Source organism: Mandrillus leucophaeus, unplaced genomic scaffold (genome assembly GCF_000951045.1).
Source record: "Mandrillus leucophaeus isolate KB7577 unplaced genomic scaffold, Mleu.le_1.0 Scaffold1066, whole genome shotgun sequence".
Classification (NCBI taxonomy): domain Eukaryota; kingdom Metazoa; phylum Chordata; class Mammalia; order Primates; family Cercopithecidae; genus Mandrillus; species Mandrillus leucophaeus.
Window position 1 is genome coordinate 568417 of NW_012098832.1, and position 18361 is coordinate 586777.

General features: G+C 34.9%; 1 protein-coding gene across 1 annotated transcript in view; it reads left to right on the forward strand.

Moving 5' to 3' along the window:
• LOC105543184 (T-box transcription factor TBX18) overlaps positions 1–18361 on the forward strand; it is a 35134-nt gene that overhangs the window by 1973 nt on the left and 14800 nt on the right. The window contains exons 2-5 of the mRNA XM_011984985.1: positions 729–830; positions 4256–4427; positions 13055–13222; positions 17458–17522. Coding sequence (XP_011840375.1) covers positions 729–830; positions 4256–4427; positions 13055–13222; positions 17458–17522 — 507 coding nt within the window. The remainder of the gene's footprint in view (positions 1–728; positions 831–4255; positions 4428–13054; positions 13223–17457; positions 17523–18361) is intronic.

Below are 18361 nucleotides of genomic sequence, written 5' to 3' on the forward strand. Positions count from 1 at the left end.
GATATACATCTTTGGGAAGCCAGGATAAATGCAAATTTTCATCTGTTTTAATTAGCAAAGTTTTGAGTAAGTGTGGTTAAGTAAGAAAACATTTTCATGGTATGGCGGGGGAAGAAATGATTTGGTAAATATACATTGTGTTTAGTTTCTGCTTTCAATAAAGAAGTTTTACTATACCTTTCAAATTTAAAGCAACTTTTGCACTTCACCTTTACCATGCTGCAGACAGGAAGTCCTGTCTCAATAAAGAACATATTGTTTGGTTATAGCATGGCACATTGGCTCCTTGTGGTTTTTTATAACCCTTTAAAAATTTCACATTATAATGTATTTTATCACTTTCAGAGATCCAAATTTTGTATTTCTACCATTTGTTACATTTTACTAGTCGTATTACTAAAGTAAATATGCTTATTGATTTTGTTTAAAAAATAAGATGCTTTCTTTTGCGCCATTACTCCCTCAGTGTAAAATTCTTTTACTTTTAGCTATACTGACATTTCAGTAAACACAGAACACATGTACACAGGGCGTAACAAATTACATTTAAAAATATCAGTTTTGATATGTTCTATGTCCCGACTCCTTGAATTACATTGGCAAAGTGAATACTATAAATTTATCCATATTAAAAATACAGATCCAAGAGGTTTCTTTGCTTGTTCAGTCACCATCCTTAGTCACAACCAGAAACCCCAAACCCTCTTTCTCTTCGCCTTTTTAAATAGGCGCATGTTTCCAGCAATGAGAGTGAAGATCTCTGGATTAGATCCTCACCAGCAATATTACATTGCCATGGATATTGTACCAGTGGACAACAAAAGATACAGGTACAGTGATTAGATACTGAACGATTAAAAAAAAAAAAAAAAAAACCACTAGGATTTTGCAGGCTAGTGCCTGTTTGATCTGTGAGGACTGTGATCTTTGTTTCCAGAAGTCTGTAGAATTTCCAGATCCGTACTTTAACGCCCATGGGTGCCAGCGGCCCAGATGGTGCCTTTTCTTGCAGCAAATGTGGAAACTTAATTTTTGTTTTGTTTTTAGTAGACACAGAAATGTTTTCAAATATTGAGAACTTTTAAAAGGGGATAATTTGGTGTTGCTAAACTAAATGTGTCTTTTATATTGACTTACATTTCAATGCGAATTTTGAGAGGAAATGTTATGTAATGTTTACAGATATAAATTATATTAAATGGAAAGTCATAATTTCTTCGTGATCTTTTTGTCATGTAAATTTCCTTTATCTTGTTACATACAAAACCATCAATGTTTGTAGACTGTTTTTTAATTTCAGAAAATTATTTAAGGTTTTCTACAAGTAAGAAAAATAAAAATCATATAATTTATGTGATATTAGGACATCACTAAACTAGTAATAAATTTTTTCCTTTCTGTTGTTTTTTTGGTTTGTGTTATAGTAACTTTTAAAAACTTTTAATATTTGGATTTTGAAAGGGAACGTATTTATGTAAAGATCAAGTAAATTTTGAAAATATACATGTTCTTCAGTTTCAAACCAGTCTTTACTCTTTTTGTTTTTTTCTGCAAGAAAACAAATCAGCAATTTTCAGTGACAATGCTTTATATTTTTCTGAAGCGTTAAAAACATTAACATTTAAATAAGGACGTTTTGTGTGTTTGGAAGATTAGAAGATACTGTTTTAAATTTTGCTTGTCTTCATTTCTCACTTTTTGTTGTTGTTGTTGTATGGGACAGAGCTTTTAATACGTTTTTAAACAAAATCAGATTTGGTTTTTATCACTTCAGCAATTTAAGGAATTGCTTTTTCGAAATAGCCTACTAAAAGTACACAGATTTTAATTAGTCCGTGGACACATGGAATACTACAAAAAGGGGTAATAAAAAAGACAGTCTTATTATTTGTTTTGTGTATAAGTTATATTATTTTAATCAAATAAGTCATTAGGGAGTTTTGCTAAAATGTTCTACCACATGACAGAAGCTAGAAAACATTAAAGTTCATTATTTAAATATACTTGATTTAAAACCCATATTCTAAACTGGGGTTTTGTGCTGAGGAAGATAATATAATTCTTAATAAGCTTAATAATTATTCTTTCTCTTCTAAGTTTGTCTCTTATTTGTTTTCCCAATGTCTTCCCTACATTTCAGTTGGTTTATTTTACTTAATTGATTCAAATTTACTGTATAGAAATAAAGACATTTCAGAGATTAGTATTATGATGCCAGGTTTTAAAAGATCAAATTGTAAAACGTAATTTGTTTTCACTTATATTGCTTCCCAGGAAGAAATTTATTTGTACTAGTTGTGTTTAGAATGTTTTACAAAGAATGTGTAACTTGTAGCTTTTATTCTGTCAGTGGGTGTGGAGTTTTGACTATTCTAATTGCATACTTTTTCAAGGTTTTGTTAGAGCATATTACTCTATTTGTTTTGGCAGTAACTCAATTCATTTCCACAGTGTAATTTTTCTTGAATTTCTAAGATTTTCATTTCATTTATCAATGTTTTCAGCAACATTAGGAAAAAATTTGGCGCATTTTCTAATGTTAGAGTGGTATTTGGTCAAGTTAAAAATTATTGTCACTTGTTAGAATATAAAATTAATATTCACAAAAGCCCACAATTAGGAACTTATTGAAATTACATCATACCAATTAAAAGAAAAAGGTTTCTCTCTTTCTTTCTTTCTTTTCTTTTTTTTTTTTTTTTGATGGAGTCTTGCTCTGTTGCCCAGGCTGGAGTGCAATGGCGTGATCTCGGCTCACTGCAACCTCCGCTTCCCAGGTTCAAGCCATTCTCCTGCATCAGCCTCCCCAATAGCTGGGATCACAGGTGCCTGCTACCATGCCCGGCTAATATTTTGTATTTTTAGTAGAGACGGGGTCTCACTATGTTGACCAGGCTGGTCTTGAACTCCTGAACTCATGATCCGCCTACCTCAGCCTCCCAAAGTGCTGGATTACAGGCATAAGCCACAGTCCCTGGCCTAAAGGAAGATTTCTAAAAGAGTATCCCTAATTTTATGATTACATATTTTTTTCCCAAGAAAAGAAATGAAAGACTAGAAGGTGTATTGAGCCCAAAATGAACTATGTGAGGGATAATTGAAACAAAGGGCCTCATCAGAGATGTTCTGAAATATTTTATACTCTCATAAAAAGAAACGTGTATATAACACAGGTAGACTTTTCTGAGACTATTTGCAAATTACGACTTTAAATTGTATGCTAATCTTAACATAAATGGAAGGAAAATATCTAAGTATAGAATTTTATTTTATAATTTTTTTCTTCATTGTTATACTAGTTTCTAATTTTTTAATTAGCTTATTTTAAATTATTAAATGGTAATCTTAATATAGTTAAATATTAATATTTCTTGAGGCATTGTTATTTAAATGTATTATTCTTACTGAGTCAATATATTTGTCATATAAAGAAATAGAATAGGATGTTTTGTTTCCTAATTAGAAAAGTAATATTAATTAGATATACCATTATTTTCAAAGTTTGATTTATTTTTTGATTAGTAATATTTGAAAATGATTTGAAAGAATTTTTTTAAAAGGCTCAGGAAAGAAATATAGGAGATGAATAAGGGCCTACATTTTATGATAATACAGATAATACAGAATGTTCCAATTAAACCAAATACTTTGTCCTCAATATATACCTCAATATATAGTGTCATAGTATTGCAAAAAATACCAAATGATAACAGATAAAACATTTTTTCCTATTAAAATAAAAGTTTCTAGAATTTCTGACTATTTCCTCTTGCCTTTCTACTGTCTGTTCCATAAGCCTGAACATAGTCTAACATGGGAAGCAATCTTGAAGGAAGTGGGACACTTTGAAATGTAACTCTCAAGTATTTTTGAGATTTACTTAAAGGTGAGCTTGACAAGCTATTTGTTTTTTCATGTTGATGGAATATTCAGAAGAAAAATGGAAAATATCAGAGTTGGAATGTCACAGGTGAATAAGTGTCATTCATAAGAATGAAGATACTTGCATTTATGGTGGTGATAGTGTACATATTTTTCACGAAGCCCTTAACACGCCCCTTAGTCTGAATTGTCAGCAGGCCACTGCTGCCTTAGAAAGGTTTTGAAAAGCACTTGAAATCTCATTTTTAGTGTAAAGAGGAAATTGATTTATTTTAAACCTGAAACAAAAGAGGCACACATTTTGTCTGATTCTACTGAGTTGGACATTCCAAGGTACAAACAGTATACTGAACGCCTGGTCATTGCCTTCTAGGTATGTTTACCACAGCTCAAAGTGGATGGTGGCAGGTAATGCTGACTCCCCTGTGCCACCCCGAGTGTACATTCATCCAGACTCGCCTGCCTCGGGGGAGACTTGGATGAGACAAGTGATCAGCTTTGACAAGCTGAAGCTCACCAACAATGAACTGGATGACCAAGGCCATGTGAGTAGATGGCCTCTTTATTGCATCTATAGATGGCACAGCCACATCTACACTGTGCCTGACTGAAGGAAATGGATGGTTCTAAGATCATAATGTTCATTGCCTGATTGATTAGTATGTACATAATCTGTGCAAAATCAAGTTTATATTGGCATAGACTGTGCCTGTTGCCTGAGTTATCCTATGGGGCATTTAATAGGTTAAAACTAGGTACTGCATTTTTATTGGAAGGAAAGTACTGGAAGCAGAGATGTTCTTAGGCAAAATATTTGTGTGAAATCTCATGAGGTGTTAATTATTATACTGTGAATATGAACACTTTGGAGTTGGGTTAATAAGGATAATGATTTATTGTGTCCTGCCTGCATCCAGCTCTTTGTCAGCGGAGACTCATTGCTTCTCAGTAATTGCCTAAGCTTATGCTGTTTGTGTGTTCCATCTGCAAGTTTCCAGTTGTTTTGTAATGACATCTAATGTGTCAAAATGTTGCAACAGTCATTCCTTTTATTCTTAAAACTGCTGAAACATGATACATAAATCAAAGTTCAGTCATTCCAATAATGCAGTCATTTTTAACACCTTAGTAATTTTTATGCAGTATTCTTCCCAGGCAAGATTTCTACACTATTATGTTAATAAATACGTAACTGGATACTTGCTGATTTCTGTTCAAAGCCAGCATTTTTAAAATTAGGTTTATGTTATTTAAGAGAGTTTTGATTAAGGCAGGATTAAAATGCCTTTCGAAGAATATGTCATACATAAAAGAAATATCAACTTGTTTATTTCTTAAAGGAGTGATATAAAGATAGCATATTTATGAGAATATCTTTTAAAACAAAATGCACGTTGTCATAAACTAGTAATATAGTGATGACAGGATATGATTTGGAAGTTGCCAAACAGTATCTTAAGAAATTGACCTTAATGAAAACATTCCAGTATAAATTTCACTGTGATACAAATGCAGTAGGTGGAGTTTTAAGATGTAACTAGTAAGATCTCACACTGCCAGTGTTTTTATTTCTTGGTTGTTGCCTTTTATGACTTAAAGTAGAAATAAAAAAGTAACATAGTAGATTTCTTTTCTGCACCCAACTTCATGTCCTATATTTTAGTGCATTACTTCTTCACTCTCCTTATTTTTATTCCTTATTTTTACAGTTTAACACAGTTGTAACTATTTTTCACAGGAATTCAGTGAAATAACACTGGTTTCTTCTGTGTCACTGAGGCAGCTGACTGTGAAATATGCTCAGCACATTCACTGAAGGACATTTTTGGAATAGAACATTTTAGACTTAATGTCTTTAGCATTACTTGTTATCAAAACCTTAAGTACACTACCTTTTCTCGTGAGTTCTACAGTTTAAAAAACATATGCTCTAAAGAGATAAGTGGTGATAAAAACTATATGCCATCATGTATAAGGTATAAGCTTCTTAATAATTTAAATCAATATAGTCATTTTACAGTTCTAATTCTTTCAGTTCGAATTACTGGTTTTCTATTCAATATCTGATGTACCAAATATTAGATGTAGATCTAGTAATTTATCAACCTGTGTGATACTAACTTTATGATTTCAGTAGACTTTATTTAAAACAGCATTCTTCAGAAAATAGGATGTGTGTGTGTGTGTGGAGAGAGAGAGAGAAAAAAAAAAAAGAGAGAGAAACAGAGACAGAGAGAGCAATTTATTTTAAGGAACTTACCAGGAAAATTTGGGTCCTGACAAGTCCGAAATCTGCACAGCCAAATGGAGACCTAGGGAAGAAATGATGTTGCAGCTTGAGTGTGAAGGTAGTTTTGTAATAGAATTCCCCCTTCCTCTGGGATCTCAGTCTGTTTTCTCATACGGTCTTCAACTGGTTGAATGAAGCCTACCCACGTTATGGAGGGTAGTCCACTTTTCTCAAAAGTCTGCTGATTTAAATGTTGATCTCATCTAAAAAGTACCTTGGCAGCAACATCTAGACTGGTGTTTGACCAAATATCTGGGTACTGTGGCATAGCCAATTTGACACATAAGATTAACTGTCACACAGCATTTGTTTACAACACAAAATAATAGATTACAAATTGAAATTCAGTTACTTAAACCGAAATAATTATAATATTTTACTATTAGGGAAATAAACATAGCAGAAAATAGGTAAAACATAGAGATGTATATTGTCTAACTGCTGAAAATTTTCCTTTAAAGTTGTAGCAGAATGTACTAGTTGAATAAATAGAGGTACATTAACATGTGGGGAGCAGGGAGAGAGATGTATCTGTGCAATCTGGAAGCAAGTGAATTGCCTTTGGTAATGGTAAAAATGTACATACGTATTACTTGATACTAGAGGAGAAGTAGGAGGGAAAGTGCCCTTTTCCATTATTCATTTAGAAAACATACTTCTGAAGATGTTATCCAGTGTGGTAAAAGATACAAAGCTGGGCACGGTGGCTTGACCTGGGCATGGTGGCTCATGCCTGTAATCCCAGCACTTTGGGAGGCTGAGGCAGGCGGATCACCTGAGGTCAGGAGTTTGAGACCAGGCTGGCCAACATGATGAAACCCTGTCTCAACTAAAAATACAAAAATTAACCAGGCATGGTGGTGGTTGCCTGTAGTTCAGCTACTCGGGAGGCTGAGGCAGGAGAATCACTTGAACCCGGGAGGCAGAGGTTGTAGTGAGTTGAGATCATGCCACTACACTCCAACCCAGGTGACAGAGTAAGACTCTGCTTCAACAAATAAAAAATAAGATAAAAGCCATGATCTCTGCTTTCTGTGAGTTTCTAGCCTAGGTGGGGAGAGAAGAAGCCGTGCACACAGATTATCGTCCTGCCAGCTCAGAGAAGTACAGATGCCAGTGTCACCGTATTCCAGCCAGAAAAGATGAGAAAGGCTTTGTGAAGCAAGAATCTGTTTAATTACTCAGCTTGATGACCCTAAATGAGGCTAGATTAAATATTAGGAATTTGTTTCTAATTCTGTTGTTGATTGTGTTCAGGGTATAAGAAGACAGTAGTATTGTTATGGTAGGACTTTCTAATTCAAACGTCCCTTTGTTGATGCACTGATGTCTTGGGAACTTACCGCTCTACCCTTAAACGTAGTTGAGGTTCATCCCCTCTACCCCTGTCCACCCTCAGTCCTCAATTCCAAAAGAAGTAACGCTGATCTCTAATTAGTAAAGCTATAGACTCAAATCAGAGGTGATTTTCTAGCTTGCTTTCTAAATGGCTTTTTTTTTTTTCCTTCTCAGTTCCAGTTTTACTCTGCCAGATCTGTGCAAGTGTGCAGCATAGTGACTTGAGAACTCCTTGGAGACCTGGGACTTTATTAATTTAACACAAAATGATGGCAGGAATCAAATCTTTGCAGTGCTTTGACTGGACGTAGGAGCACATGAGACATGAGATGATGTGACATTGAGGTTTTCCCCAAAGTGACTTTTCAGTTGTTCAAATATCATGAATTATTTGGAGAGGAATAGTGGTGAAATTCCAGAGTGGAAATGTTCCACCACTCCACAGCTAATCTTTGAATGTTTTGAAGACCTTAATGTCTGCCTGATCCTTGGTGAATCCATAGCCAGCTTTATGCTGGCTTTTATACAAATCAAGACTGTTCCTTGAGCTACCCATGTGCAGAGGGGTTAGTATGCTTGAGTAGGGTAATTCCTTCCCATCATGTACATGTTTCCCAATTCCTCTGGAATTTTCCATCTGAAGGAAAACATTTAGATCAGCATTTTTATTAAAAATTAGAAGACATTTAACAGGTAGTGGTGTACCTTAAGCCTCATAAGGATTTGTACCCATGGTGCTGTGGTGCTTTGGAAGGAAGCTTGGCCAGACAGCCACAGTGGGGCCTGTGGGAGGACCTGTACTCCCAGCTGCTGAGGACTCAGTGATACTGATGCCTTCACTCTTTCTCGCTTCTCCTTGAGAATCAGGTGTGGAAGCAGCATGTTATAGGGGAGATTGCGGAGGTCTCCCTGGGGGAAGGACCTTGCAATGGCTTAGAGGTATGACCCATTTGTGTTTGTGGGCAAGTCACTTTCACTCTCTGAGGCTTGATTTTCTAATGGGTTATATATATTGGAATCAGAGAACTTAGGGTGAACCAAATGAACTGATGAACTCGAAAGTACTTATCTGTAAAGAGTCCACTATATACAGCATAATGCGTAAAACAAAAAGAAGCCTACCTTGCTACGGAGTTTGTGATCCATTGTTATAGCCTTGACTCCTACCATTTAAAGTGAATCAGTACGTGGTGTTACCAAAAAATGTAGGGAGCAACGTTTTTGTTATCTGTTTCTCATTGGTCCTTTGATTGACTTATTACATCATGTGAATTGAGGTCATCTGGAAAAATTCCAGTCAGTAGGGAGTGTTTTCTTATTGAGCTATCCTGTAAGACTAGACACAGTTGCCTGTCTGTGAGATCTCAGGCTCTTTCGACTCATCGGATGAGAAATATACAATATTATGCTTCTTTTTGACACAAATCTAGGTGTCCTTAGAGTAGAAAAATGTGTATTAGCCTGTACTGTGAATGCAGTTTGTATTTATGGACTTGTGTGACTGTAATACTAGCTAAACCCAAGAGAAAATAATCCTTCTGAACAGATCAGAGAGCATTGAACATTGCACATCACATAGAATTATTTCTGTTTTGGAGATGGGCATCATATCATTGTGGTCTTCTTGTTTATAAGACCAGTGGTTCTCCTAATTCTATTTGCTCTATTAAATAAGCAAAATTTTGTTGAGCATTCATGATTATAAGTTTGATAGTTAATCAAATAGTTCATCCCTGTGCCCCTGCCCACCCCAGAGCCCCCAATTCCAAAAGAAGTCAACACTGATCTCTAATTAGTAAAGCTGTAGACTCAAATGAGAGGTGATTTCCTAGCTTGCTTTCTAAATTGCTTTTATTTCTCTTCTCAATTCCTACTTTTACTCTGCCAAATCTGTGCAACTGTGCAGCATAGTGACTTGAGAACTCCATATAGACCTGGGACTTTTATTCATCTAGCACAAAATGATTGCAGGAATCAAATCCTTGCAGTGCTTTAACTGGACCTAGGACCACATGAGACATTAAAAAGCATCTAATGGTATCGTACAAAGAAGAACTGAGGCTTGTTTCTCCGTATCTAAAAAATTCCAGGGATACACAAAATTCTTGTAGATAATACTGAATGCATATTATTTTTCTTGAGCAATCTTCAGATTACTATTGATAGTTGCTCCTTAACATGCAAACAAGACATACATCAGCCATTTATGTATCCTACTCCAATATACCCCACTTGAAGTCTTTTTTGAAATATGGTAAGGATATTTTGAAAAGTAACTTTAAAATATTTATAACTATATGGAGAAATCTGCTAGAGAGAACAGTCCTCATAAAACAAGAACCTGCTTTTCATTGACTAGTAAAAAGAAACCCAAATGAATCTTTGTTTCTTTAATTACAACTCAGTCCAATCTTCTGAAATTGGCTATGCATTTATTTTTGTTTGTTTAATGTAAAGTAACTTTTCTCCAGTTTTTCTTCTGCTTAGAAATTTGTATCTAAAAGATATGCTAATTCTCCCTGGGAGTTTATAAATGTCACTGTTTTGTCCCTTGTTGTTTAGCTTACCAGTGGCATTTTGTTTCTTAGCTTGGAGAAGAGGAAGAGTTCTCCCTTAAACTCCACTGCTCCCCAAAATATCAAGTGAATATCACTTTCTAATGAGATAAATTAATTAAGAAATAAAGAGGGAGAGGGAAAGCAGAGTTAACATTAATGGTTGCTATGACATGATTGGTCATTTGCTGTTTTATATTTATATTAAAAGAGTATGTTAAAAGGTACGTTAACTGATGAGACACCAGATGGGGCTTAATTAACTGCTTCTATAGGCTGAGACCCTTTTTTGAGTTTCCTTTGCTGGGCCTGGCCCTGTGATTATGCCTGCCCACAAAATATGAATTCATAATGAATGCACATGAATGTGGTGGTGAGAGGACAAGCCATGGGCCAGGGGACCCAGCTTCCAGGTTCAGCCTTGAGGATTCAGAAGTCTCTTGCTTATGCAGACCTTAGTTTTCTATCTATAAATTGGAGTATTAATGTCAGTTTTTTCAGACTTAAATATATCTAAGGTAATGTCACATAGAACCCTGCATATCAAACAGGGAAGGGAGGCACCACTAATTAGAGGGCGGTAAACAGACCTCAGAATCCATCTTGCCTACTCCTTTTTCCTAATATAGTTATGAAAAATAATATCTACTGGGTCCACATGTCTGCAAGATACCTTTCAACCCTGCTGAGATATTATGCTTCCAAGAACATAAATTTAGATTTAGATTATACCTTTTTTTTTTTGAGATGGAATCTCGCTCTGTCGTCAGACTGGAGTGCAGTGGCGCTATCTCGGCTCACTGCAACCTCTGCCTCCCAGGTTCAAACAATTCTCCTGCCTCAGCTTCCCAAGTAGCTGGGACTACATGCACGTGCCACCACGCCCAGCTAATTTTTTGTGGTTTTAATAGAGACAGAGTTTCACCATGTTGGCCAGGATGGTCTCGATTTCTTGACCTCGTGATCCACCTACCTCAGCCTCCCAAAGTGCTGGGATTACAGGCATGAGCCACCATGCCTGGCCGATTATACCTTTTTAAATGAGGATTAGTGAACATATTACTCAGGTAATATACAAAAGAAATGAGAATAAAAATATTCTATATTCACTAAAAATCTGTTTAGAGTGGCTGATCACTAGAACCATTATAATTAAATGTTGCTTCTGTGTTTTTACACACATCAAGATATACATTTTATTTTCTACTTTATTTTGTACTTTTATTTATTAAAAAAATTTCTTGTTGCAACCCTTTATGTTGATTTCATAAGTCACTAATAGATCATTAAAATTCTTCCCTTTACATAGAGCAAAGAGAAATTTCCAGAATTTCTGGAATTCTAGAAAGAGAATTTTCCTGAGATTGCAGATTTGCATGTGTCTCCATTTTCCTGAGATTGCAGATTTGCATGCAGATTTGCATGGTGAGGGTTATTTTCCCTGTTGTCCTTTCCTCACACTCATGCTTCCTCCTTTAGTGTGTCTGGTCGGCATGATCATGTGCTATCTAGGCATTTCTTTCACGGACAGAAGGAAAACTGCAGGGTTAAAAAAAAAAAAATCTTGGCCACAGTGCTGGTTGCTGCCAGAAAGTAAAGAATCTTCTTGTGGCAGCAAACACACTTTCCAGATATAGGACAATCTGTGTTTGGGCTGACCAAATATTCTGAATGTGTCTTATTAAACTGCCCACATCCTAAACACAAGGCAGGCCAACCACTGCATTTCCCTAAGAGTTTTCTGTGAACCTTTGTTCTATAAATTCATAATGGCTCAGAAATTGAATTCAAATCTTATAGCTCAGGAAAGATACAGGTTTCTTAAGGAAACTCCTTAATGAATACCTGAATATGGAATCCCAGCAGCAAACAGAAAATCCCATTGGATGAAGCTGTTTCTTCACCCTACCCCATCAGCCTTGAAAGCATAGAATATATAAAGAAGAAAAAATTCACTCACAATTCCATCATCTAGAGCAATCACTGTTTATATCTTTCTATGGGTCATTTTTACTCTATTTTCATGTAGTTGTAACAAGCTTATAAATAATTTAGGTGATTTTTTAAATTTAAGATTTTAAAAGTATTATTTTATTACATGGTAAAACAAAATAATGCTGTATTTCATTGTGTGGATTTCATTCACCTAAGTAATTTACTCATGTTGGATATGTAAATGGCTTATAATTTTTCTACTGTTATAAATAATGTGATACCCATCTTTGTACATGAAAAGCTTTTCTGAATTTGTAATACTTCCTTAGGATAAATTCTCAGATGTGGAATCATTGGGTAGAAGGTAGTTAAACCCTATTATCAGATTTCCCCAGCAGCATCTGAGAGGGCCAGCTTTTCTGTTCTCTGCAGTCTGAGTAATGGAAGCCTCATTGTGATAGAGGCACAGACACTGGGTGCTCCCAGCAAACTAGAAACTTTGTGAGCCACACAAAAAACAGATGCTGGAGTGTCCTTAAAATTCCCTTTGCCCTTGAATAGACATATGTAGTCACGAATTGGGGAAACATTTCCTCTGAAAAAAAAAGCTTGTCTGGGAATACTTATCTTTTAGGGGATGGGTGTGGTACAATTTAAATGATGATTTCAGTCTCGTTTGTAGTTTTATTGGTTTGGACTCTGTGCTCCATTGGGCTCATTATAAATAAAATGCTTATTAATTTATTCCTGTGTTTTTAGCAACAGAAAATTTGATGTTAAGTTCACATGGTTGTACACAGGGTTTCACTAAAATAGTGCTTTTTATTTTGTATTTTTATGTACATTTTACAAATAACTTCTTAGCTTTCCTTCTCCAGTTCTGATATATCTTATTAAATTGACACCTCTGCATCCTTCCTTCTCCAGTTCTGATATATCTTATTAAATTGACACCTTTCCAATCAGAATTGATTATACACATTAAATATTTTGTCATGGTGTTGAGATTGGGCAGAGGCTCCTGATAAATTTGGCTTTTCCTTCTTTGATACAGATTATTCTTCATTCTATGCACAAATACCAACCACGAGTGCACGTCATCCGTAAAGACTGTGGAGACGATCTTTCTCCCATCAAGCCTGTTCCATCCGGGGAGGGAGTAAAGGCATTCTCCTTTCCAGAAACTGTCTTCACAACTGTCACTGCCTATCAGAATCAGCAGGTATTGTTCTCAGAATTGGTATCTTTGTGGACTTTTCATTTTGGGTGAAGAGAGGAAGTTAGGTATCCTTCTCACTCTAAATGTTATGAATTAGCATAAAGCATTTGCCATATATGACATTCAAAGTGTATGTATGTGAATAACAGTTCTTTATCCATGATTTTCCAAGTAAGGCTGCTCTAATGTTGACTTCTTTAGACAAACCATGTCTCATGACCGACAGTGTAGGTTTACTTTCCATTTTGAGCTATTGAATTATGATATCATAATTAAAATTAGAATGTATTTTTATTGCCTAAAAAATAGACATGTAAAATATTAAAAATGAATTGTATCATAGAGCACACGACTTGATAGCTCACTTTATTTTTAAACTATATTCTAAAAATATTTCAGAAACATCCTGTATAGTCATTTTGGTACATATCCAAAGGTCTCTTTCTTTCAAGATATGCTTTAATTGTGATAGAAGATGATAAACATGCTTATAGTCTGAGAGATCAGCAATGGTGGAATAATCATTTCATAAAGTTAGAAATAGTTTGAGAAGTGAAATATTTCCTTTCTATATGGGTAAACGTATATATTTCTCTAAGGCTATGTTTATATGGGTCAGTTAGGTGGAGAATTGAATCAGAGGCAATATGTAATCCATGCTGGAATTCCAGCTGGTTTTCATAAGAAATATCCATGTAATATAAGCCAATGTGGCCTGTGGTAGATTTTTTTTTTTTTCCTTTAATTTCAGTGGTCAGCAGAATTGTTTTAGGTCTCCATTTCTCTTTACATTTATATACATTTCAATTACAAATTTAAGGCTTTTAAATCTCTCTGTTGTGGTTTCTGTTGTTATAAAGCTTCTTAGAAGATTTAGATCCTATCCCATGTGTTCTTTGGGCTGAGAAGCTCAATGGCTCTTATCCGTATGGAGACATCAGTCTCACAACCGAAGCTGTCCTGTCCTCTCACACTCATGTTGCCACTCTTTTATAAGCTTTTAGGAAGGAACATGAAATGTTATTTTTTAAAGGTCCATAGATAATATATTTAATAATATATTAAAATATATGTAATGCATATTTATTAATACATTAATATATCTACTAGATTATCAGATATATTAGTATATTCAAAAATATGTAAAATATAGTTAATGTAATATATTTAATAATATGTTGAAATATATTCAATATTTTATATATATTTATAGAATGCTTCATGAATTTGTGTATCATCTTTGTACAGGGACCATGCTAATCTTCTCTGTTTGGTTTCAATTTTAGCATATGTGCTGCTGAAGCAAGCATAATAGATTTAATATAGCATATTTAATGTGTTATATGTAACATCTGTCTCTTATACACATCTAGATGTGTATAAGAGACAGCATATATATATATAATATAAAACACAACTCAACAACAATTATCTTGTGTGAAACAACTGAGATACAGAAAAATACTGCATCTTCTCCTAAGTGGAAGCTAAATAATATATATACATGGAGGTAGAGTGTGGAATGATAGACAATGGAGACTTGGAAAGGTGGAGAGGTGGGAGAGGTATGGAAGATGAAATTACTTCATAAGTACAATGTATGCTAGTCTGGTGATAGATACACTAAAAGCCTTGACTTCACCACTATGCAATATATCCATGTAACAAAATTACACTTATACTTCATAAATTTATATAGACAACAAAAAAATGTTTTATTTTTTAGAGACGGAGTCTCACTCTGTTGAGTGGTATGAACTTGGCTCACTGCAACCTCTGTCTCCCAGGTTCAAGCAATTCTCCTGCCTCAGCCTCCTGAGTAGCTGGGATTACAAGCGTGCATCACCACACCCAGTTAATTTTTGTATTTTTAGTAGAGACAGGGTTTCGCCATGTTGGTCAGGCTGGTCTTGAACTCCTAACCTCATGATTCGCCTGCTTTGGCCTCCCAAAGTGCTGGGATTACAGACGTGAGCCACCGCGCCCGGCAAAAGAATTTCTTTAATAAAGAAAACTTTAAGACAAATATTCCAATTATAAAATAAGCAAAGGATTTGAAAATACATTCATCCTCAGCTGGGTGTGGTGGCTCATGCCTGTCACCCTAGCACCCTGGGAGGCCAAGGTGTGTAGACTGTTTGGGCAACATGGCAAAACCTCATCTCTATATTAAAATTTATATATATTTTATATATTAAAATGTATGAGGGACACAAAATGATTTTTTGGGGGAAAAAGTAACACATGAGAAAATAGCAGAGGCGTTTAGTATTCTTTTAACAATCTCAATTCGTCGTCTCTTTTTCTGTCTCTCTTCCTCTTTTTTTGTCTCTCTCTCACACACAAATTAACTGTGCTCTTTCTATATTTTCTTCCACCCTCAGTGGTATAGTAAGTGCAGTTTTGGCACATGTTGTGACTAACACAAATTAATTAACATTGAGAAGTTGATTAAGATGATGGACAGATTAGAGGGGAAATTGATAATGATAACATGCAATCATATTTACTTTTTAGTTTCCTGGCTACTAAGAACTTTTAAGAACTTAACGGAACATTGTAAGCAGATTAGTGGTTAATAGCATGAGCTCTGCAGCCTGTGGTCCTGGCTTACTTAAGCTTCAGTTTAAAATAAAACACAAAACTGAGATGATAGCTATATATAAGTTGCTCTAGTAATTAAATGAGTAGTATGCATAAAGCTAAGCACAGTGTACATTTTATGCACTCAATACATATGTTAGTAATAAAAATGATGATAGCAGCAATTGTGTTATATCTCTGTTTTAACAGGGCACCATTATATAAATCTGTACTTTTTAAAAAACAATATTTTAAATGAACATTTACATTACTTAATGATTTTTAAACATTATTAAAATAAACAGAAAATTGAGCTATATTGATCTGTAAAGAAGAATTGTTTCAATGACAGAGTGGCAGACATGATGACTTAATTAGCAAACCTTTTCATTATATCATTTATAATGTAGTTTTATCCACATACTAATATAACATCATATGGAACACATATGTCTTAAGTGTTGCATGGCCAAATGGAGAGTATGCACAGGCAATGTAGGGGGACTGCAGATGACTTTTATCCAACAGTTTTTGTCCTTAGCCAAGATGGTGCAATTAGAAGTATGTTCATTAACTTTGTAGAATTCATTAAGCCCAGGAATTTAGAAGCCAAAACATGATGTGTCTCTTAGAAAATAGGCTGTTAATTCCTCTGGGCAAAGTAGAGATCTGGTAATACGCAGATGGGATGGTATTTATTAGTGTCAAGTTCAGGATGTCATAACTAAAAAAAAAACTATTAATGGAGATGATTAAACCATTTGTAAAAATTTTCCCCCTAAATCGTGGTGTCTTAGTGGGCAAAAAGCTGGTTATGAGTCAACAAATTAGAACTCTTGTTAAAACTAAAACGTCATATATAGGAACCATTTCACTACCTATGCATATCTCATAGTATGTTGTGTACCTCAGTATAACACAATACAATTTATTTTGAAAGAAAGTTAAAATGAAAGCATCATTTATTTTTACTCCATTCAGTATGAGATTTGATGTCATTAGAACCTTCAAGTAGTGGTTACCTCTGCTTAGACATTCACTGTAGTGCTCTGACCAGGTTAGGACTCCACAGATAAAATAATAAAACTTTCAGATAAGAGCCACAAAGAATATTAAACGAGAGACAAAGAAAAATACAGAGGCAGAAAATTAAAGGAGTGTGCATATTATTACCTAATTTTGAAGAAGAGAAAGCTGTGTAGAAGCTTAACAACATTTCAATGGCTGTTAAATAGAAGTTGGATACTAGTTATTCCTCATTACCTTTATTGAGAGAGAAACAGGATTAAACCACATCTCAGGGTTAAAGGGAAGAACTTCAATTGGGAGAGGGAATTGTCAGTTATAGGGCAAGTTACCAACAGATGATTCAGAATCTCCTTTTCCAGGAATATTAAAAAACAAAACTAACATATCTATTAATGCAGATTGAAAAGGAGTGAAGTATCTTTTTTAGAGCAGATCAATTTTTTAGATGATTTCTGAAATTTTCCTTAGCTTTACTGCTAGGATATTAAAATACTTGGGGAATAAAAGAGGGGTATACAATAGAGTCCTCTAACAGTTACTTTTTTAGTCATTGTAGTTTTGCAACCAAGTAAAAACCTTGCTTGACATTTATATAAGATTTGATATATATTTTTTCTACTCTGCAGATTACTCGCCTGAAGATAGATAGGAATCCATTTGCTAAAGGCTTCCGAGACTCTGGGCGCAACAGGTGGGTCTTAGTGAAGACCATTCTGGTTGTGATAAATATATTTGATATTTTATTATGAATTTTCTATTACAGAGTAAATGGCTAAATTTACTAATACGATATTGAAATCATTTCTGATGAGGACCATTGTGCCGCGGAGATGACTTATTTTTGTAGTGTAACGGTGTGACCTACCCTAAGGTGAATGTTCATGTGTGCTGCTGAGCTGAAAATGGAAGCTCTCAGGGTGTACAGTGTGTGCTGTTTCTGAAGGGGCCTTGAAGAAGCCTGCCCTTACAGGCACAGAAGCTTCAGTATCCCAATTAAATATCCTCTCTGCCTCTACTATTGGTTTAGAATTTCTTTGGTGTTGATGCAACTATCTGTTGATATTGTCTGTGGAGTATGATAGGGTCTTTCATTAAGTCATATTTCCAGCTGGAATATGAAACTACTCTCCATTGCCAAGAGAGCTGATGTTCTTTAGTTTCCAAAGTTGTCTTGGCTCTGCTGACAGCCACACACTTGTTTATTTTTTCTGTTTCACGTTTTGTGGTGTTTGTACTAAGTGGTAGAGCCACAATAATGAATTCCACTCTATTACTTTTATCAAAAAGCAGATCACCTGGTCTATGTGCCAAAGGGTTTTTGAATTAATTGATATGACTCTACTCCAATATAGTTCAGTACAACATTTTCTAAAGCAACTGTTAGTAAGTAGTAATAGAGAGTAATAAGAGACTACACTTCTACAAATGCCTTTTCAGCGTAAGGCTTCTGCTTAAATGTTTTTAAAAGCAACTTGTTTTTAAAAAGAAGTATTTGAACAATCTTTATGACTTTACTCTTGAAATTATTCT